Source organism: Volvox carteri (genome assembly GCF_000143455.1).
Source record: "Volvox carteri f. nagariensis unplaced genomic scaffold VOLCAscaffold_537, whole genome shotgun sequence".
Lineage (NCBI taxonomy): Eukaryota > Viridiplantae > Chlorophyta > Chlorophyceae > Chlamydomonadales > Volvocaceae > Volvox > Volvox carteri.
The window spans coordinates 2,278-3,688 of NW_003308054.1; the positions used below are offsets into that span (position 1 = coordinate 2,278).

General features: G+C 58.0%; 1 protein-coding gene across 1 annotated transcript in view; it reads left to right on the top strand.

Moving 5' to 3' along the window:
• Positions 1-132: 132 nt before the first annotated feature.
• The window catches only part of VOLCADRAFT_101240 (uncharacterized protein), a gene marked incomplete at both ends in the record, with an annotated part of 4,966 nt that continues 3,687 nt past the window's right edge, over positions 133-1,411 (top strand). Inside the window, one exon of the mRNA XM_002959677.1 lies at positions 133-218. Coding sequence (XP_002959723.1) covers positions 133-218 — 86 coding nt within the window. The remainder of the gene's footprint in view (positions 219-1,411) is intronic.

Here is a 1,411-nt window from a genome sequence, read left to right on the forward strand (position 1 = left end):
CTCATCCTCGCACGCAGCCCCCCTCAACCTTGCGCGACTCGCAGCCACTAAAAGCCACTAAAAGACATCCCCCAAACTTTAACTCTCTTGTTCTACTCAGCTGTGCGTTTTCGCGCTTTAACAACCACATCGATGCTTAAAACCCCCAGTCAAATCAAAGCCTTAAAACTGAAAGCCCTCCTTCCAGGCCTCATTTTAGACGTCGCATCAAAGTCCAGGTTCGATAGCACATAGCACACAGCATGGGTGGTGTCGGCCTATCCGTCGGCCTATCCGTCGGCGACACGGCGCAGGAAAAGCGACAACAGATGCCACCTTTAGGGGGACATGCTTAAGCAACCACCAACACCGAAGTACTGCAGACCGGCTTGAGAAAGGGAAAAAGACAGCTAAAAGACAGAAAAACAATTTCACGTAGCTGCTCAAGGACCTCGTGCGTTGCTGTTCGTTGTTCACATGTGTATAACATCCTCCTCCCTTGGCGAGGAGGCATTTACTCAATATTTATCAAGCCAGCAAGATCCCTACAGGACGCACACACACACACACGCACACATACACACGCGCACACATACACCCCCCCACACACACAAACGAAATCATCAAGGAGGGAGCCCCCCAGGGACCCTCTCTCGCCTTTCCCCCTCTCCCACAATCCCCTTGCCTGGAACCCAACAACATCCAACTAGCAGTTGACAGTTGGCGGTTTCCGCTGTCATTTTATAAAACCCTAAGTCCCAACACCAAGAACAACACTGACCCAAACCCGCCTCAGCCCCGGGATTCAGTTTACTTGAACAACAGAAAACAGGGGGCAACGCCTCCAGCAGAACGACCTATCAGCGGATATATATACAGACAGACAGACAGATCAGGCAGATAGACGCATCTGCACTACAGGCAATCCTAGAATAGCAGCTATTATCGGAGACTGAGCTTGTCTGTGTTGGAAGGATTGTTGAGATGATGCGCGCAGTCATTGCCACCACGGGTGTTCGCAGCCCCCGCCGCAGCCGCTGCCGCCGCCGCCGCCGCCCCAGTCGGCTGCTGCTGCTGCTGCTGCAGCCGCCGCCACTCCTGGAACAACTGCCATTCCGCCGGGGTCACACCTGACGGCGGCGGCGCCGCCGCCGATGCCGCTACCGCTACCGGTAATGCCGCCGCGTTGCCGTGGTCAGAGGGCCGCTGCGACACGTTGCCGCTGCGTGGCGATGCTAAACGGTGATCCACTGGCATAGTGCCCTTCGGAGACTCCTGAGCGCTACACCTCACGTCCGTCGCGCCGCCGCCGCCGCCGCCGCTGCCGCCGGCTTCCACGACGCCTGCCGTGGGTGGCCCGCGAGCTCGCTTCCGTGGCCGCTCGCCGTCCGTCAAACCGCCAGCCACCTCTGCGCGCGAGCCGCCGCCGCGA